Source organism: Bufo gargarizans, chromosome 4 (genome assembly GCF_014858855.1).
Source record: "Bufo gargarizans isolate SCDJY-AF-19 chromosome 4, ASM1485885v1, whole genome shotgun sequence".
NCBI lineage: Eukaryota > Metazoa > Chordata > Amphibia > Anura > Bufonidae > Bufo > Bufo gargarizans.
In genome coordinates, this window is record NC_058083.1 from 212,607,629 (window position 1) to 212,612,079 (window position 4,451).

The window sequence follows — 4,451 nt, forward strand, 5'->3', positions numbered from 1 at the left end:
TAGGTGCTTCTTCCGTATCCCTTTGGTGACTCTAGATACCGCTCCGTTGTGTATAGGAGCCGGTGTCTTTGCAAGCTTGTTTCCACCGTCTTCCGCGCTGCTCTTTGTTTGCACGTATGAAATAGCTTATGTAGCTGTACAACGGTTTTGTTGCTGGCTAGTCGGGTCTTTACCTTTTCGGGTTGGTTCGGCACTTGGGGTCTTTCAGCAGATACTGTTACAATCCATCAGGGGAGTCCTACACCAGACCCGCACTGTACTGCACTTGCTATCCTGTCACTTCCAGTACTTTTATCAGACTGAACTGCTTCTGTGTGTGTTGTATATCCATACATGTCTCAATCTGCACAGGCAAGCTCAGCTCTCTAACATGAACAGAACATTCCGGGATAGATAACTTATTGAATACCCCTCATAGTGGAAAATACAGGCCTCCTTGTACAAATAATTTGAAGCTACGGATTTATTGTATTTTGTTAATTACAATATATGGATAATACAGAAGAATATACCTATGATAAGGTTAGTTAGTTATATGGACTCTGAACATGGCCATTCCCATCTTCACTCCTAGCATGGCAATTCACATTGCGTTGGCATTGAGAATAAACATTTATTCATGTTTCAAAGATATAATAGGAATAGTTTGCAATTTATGTTTTTCAGATGGCTTCAATTGACAGACACAATGAGGAGATCCCCAATAATCTCCAGCCTGGGGACCTAATTGAAATATTCCGGCCAGCATACCAGCATTGGGCACTATATCTTGGTGATGGCTATGTCATCAATGTTGCACCAATGGGTATGTATGGAGAAGAACATTTTGTTTTTAGGCACACTAGTTTAAATAGGAAAATATAAAGTGAAAGGGTCACTAAGTTTTGGTAAAACTTTTGATATGTCATAGAGAGTCTTGAGTGCTGTGACCCCCACTAATCACTAGAAGGAGGACATGTCATTCTCTCTCCTCCCTGCAGGAAATAGTGTTAATAGAAGTCTATAGACCCATTTTGATTCTATCCTCTGCAGTGAGTAGAGACAGTGTGATATACACACACTTCTCTGTCATCATTCTAGCAATCAGTGGGGATCTCTGCAGTCAGACCCCCACCTATCAAAACTTTCCATATGTCTCTATATCATGAAAGGTTTTACCAAAACTCAAGAACACTTTACCCTTATTGTTACTTTAGCATGAAAATGAGTCTTTGAAATCCTTTAAAAAGGGATACACGCTTTACTATTTGATGTTCAGTGATTTACTGTTCTTTCCTGAAGACCAAGTGGATTAATTTATTGAATGCTTGGTTTGGTCAAAGTTCATCTTTGGTAGACTAGTTTCTTTTTTGCCTTTCCAGGAGACTGAATGGCTACTCGATTGATTCTTGCATCTCTCATTTCTAACATGCTAATAATAACAATTTTAAGGTTATAGGGGCTACTATTATTAATTCTTGAAATAGGTTTCAACAATGGACCTGGTGCATCTTGACTACTGAGCATCATGAAACAGTATGGAGTCCTACTAATAATATAATGACTAATCTGCTGTATTGGTTTGGCAACGTTATTGTACTTTTACATAGAAATGCATGCACATAACTAATCACTAACTAAAGAGATGTTTAATTTTATGGATCCAAAGGTAGGATCATGGGGTCACATTCCAGGTATCCAAGTCTATCAATTGTGTTCCTATAGTCTGGCAATGGCCTGTTTCTGTTGATTGTTCTAAAGGGCAACTACTGGATCTTGACAGTAGTACTGCAGCCTGTAATTCAATCAAATATTGGTATCATTAAACAGAATTTCATGAACCTCAGCTGAAATGTTGTTCCCTCTTTCATTAACAGAAGAAAACACAGTTGCCTCATTTTCAAGTGCAAAGTCTGTCTTCAGCAGAAAGGCTCTTGCAAAGATGCAGCTCCTCAAAGATGTTGTGGGAAATGATACTTACAAAGTGAACAATAAGTATGATGATAAGTACACACCACTTCCAGCAGAAGAAATTATTCAACGAGCAGAGATATTTATTGGACAGGAAATATGCTACGACCTTCTTGGAAATAACTGTGAACATTTTGTCACACTGCTTCGTTATGGAGAAGCCGTATCTGATCAGGTGATATGCTATAACATTATTTATTAAATAGTCACTAACTTTTCACATAACTTTACATAAATTGCTAGAATTGAAAAATATAAACGTTGTAATATATCTTAGAGAAAAATTACTTTTTCCCATCATAAGCTCTTTTTTCCCCTACCTTCTTTACTAAATTAACATTCATTCTGAGATTCTTGCTAAATTCATGTTGTAAGACCAAGACAGACTGTCTGCTCACTGAAGGATCAAGTTACAGGTGCCCATAGAAGTCTATGTAGAAGGGTGGGACTTCAGAGAAAGGCAGAGTCACAGACTTTTCCCAAGTGCTCAATTTACTTCAGTACTGCTCAGTATAATTTAGAGAGAACTAGGGAGCAAAATCTCCAGTTTTTTTCTCTCTGTGTAGTCTATGGGAGACATAATTGTAGCTAGTCTTAATCCACTAGTTTGGGGACAACTGAAAATTAGAGTTAAAGAACTTCTAGAACTGACTGTTCACTTGATGTCCTAAATATTTCACTCCTTGGATTATACTCTGAATGAACACTACCTCCAGCATTTGCAATATAGATTAGCTAATAAGGAGTTGGGAGAGGCATTAAAACTAGTGCATTGGAAAAGTGGAGGAGATGGACAAATGTTTTACTTTTCATTGTTCGCTGATTTTTTGGAAAGTAAAATAGTTGCTATGATTGCTATGAGTATCTACCCTACTTTCTCTTTGCACAAGTTTTGATAAATATCCCCTGCATAATGTTTAATCTCCCTGTCCTGTAAAGGTCTATGGAACAGGTCAGAATTATACTAGCATTTAGGGGGATATTTATTGTGGCTCTCAGCCATTTTTTAGGCTTAGAAAAGTTACAAATTAATTCCAGGTGCCAATTTGAGATAACGTTTATAACTCCATAAAATTTTTGGACACCATCATCACTTTTCCTATAGGTGGGCAGGATGTGGTCAAATGGAGATAGACCGTAGGTAGGACCTCTACTGGCTGACATTTATCAACATGACTGCAGTAGATTTCAGCTTTGGGTCACAGGTGACCCAACATGCACCACAAAAGGAGAGTATGCCTCTTAATTTTGATGCATCTCACGCCAGCACAGTACAAATAAAGGGGTTAGTTGGGTTTTACCAGAATCTCATTTCTGGGATCACTTGCCGTATAGTGTGCATAAGATAGCTTGGTGTTAGAACCCACAGTGCATGAGCTAGTCTGAATCTGTGCTGAGATATTCAAATGCACACATGCAATGTGGGTTCTAACCCCAGGCTAGGATCATATGCCCAATGTGCTGCACGTGATCCCTGAAGTGGCTGCTGCACAAGATTGCAGTGCAACCCTGGTAACCCCTTTAAGACTGGTGTACATAGTGCCGGTCTTAATAAATCTCCCCCCAAGTGCTATAGTTAACTTGTTTTGGATTTGTTGCATGCAAGAAAAGAGCAACCAAAGGAGCACTAATGTGAACCATACTATAAATCACTTCTACTTATAGAAGCAGCACTTATAATCTGCCATTTTGCTAATTTTCACCAGTGAGAGGTCTATTTAGAATGTGATATATAGTCACAGAGTCTTAGATGCACATGTGTTCTTTTGCAGGCCAACAGAGCTATAAGTGCCATTGGGTTCGTAACTGCAGCTGCTGGAGCATTTTCACTTCTTGGTATATTTCAAAATAAATCAAGACAAGGACAATACTGACACAGAACAAAAGAATTGAGTGCGGAGCAACATACAATAAAATCACACAGAACACTGATATTGTAGTCCCTGTGATCAAGAATTTGATGAACATCCACACTTTTGTACAGCCACAAAGCACAGCAAACATCACTCACATTTTCAATTTTAAGCATGCATTTTTGTTTGTTCATTGCTTTACTTTTTCTGATAATCTGCCATGTTGATATTAAATTAAGGTTTTTACTTCATATTCAATTAGCAACTAAACTAATTTAATGAATCCCTTTGGAAACTACAGAAACCGGCCACACATACATTGAATATTTGCTGGGGCTACTAAGTCACATCCAATATTTGCTTCCAACAATTACTCAATATTACAGTTACTCATACTATAGCAAGGGTACTCAACTAAGTTTACATACCTGGGGCTGCCGTTGGGTGAAAGTCCGAGCCGCAAAATAAATGTAAGGAGGAACAACACCAGTTGTGTGTAGTGATGAGCTGGCAGGGGCTATATTCAAATTCGCTATATTTGACGAATATTTTGTAGAATATTCATCATATATTTGTGAATATTCGAAAAAAAACAACGAATATATAGCTATATATTGAATACATTGCTATTTATTTGTTTTTAGAATA

The 4,451-nt window shown here is 38.0% G+C and overlaps 1 protein-coding gene across 1 annotated transcript; it reads left to right on the forward strand.

The window, feature by feature from the left end:
• Nucleotides 1-666: 666 nt before the first annotated feature.
• PLAAT1 (phospholipase A and acyltransferase 1) lies at nucleotides 667-3,824 on the forward strand. The gene is made up of 3 exons (XM_044291091.1): nucleotides 667-805; nucleotides 1,857-2,125; nucleotides 3,723-3,824. The coding sequence occupies exons 1-3, from the start codon at nucleotides 667-669 to the stop codon at nucleotides 3,822-3,824; spliced, it is 510 nt and encodes a 169-aa protein (XP_044147026.1).
• Nucleotides 3,825-4,451: the final 627 nt, after the last annotated feature.

Excerpts from the sequence above, each read along its gene's own strand:
- PLAAT1 (XM_044291091.1), top strand. The coding sequence starts at position 667 with ATGGCTTCAATTGACAGACACAATGAGGAGATCCCCAATAATCTCCAG. Across the intron at positions 806-1,856 it reads CATCAATGTTGCACCAATGG|AAGAAAACACAGTTGCCTCA; the intron begins GTATGTATGGAG and ends TTTCATTAACAG. Across the intron at positions 2,126-3,722 it reads GAGAAGCCGTATCTGATCAG|GCCAACAGAGCTATAAGTGC; the intron begins GTGATATGCTAT and ends GTTCTTTTGCAG.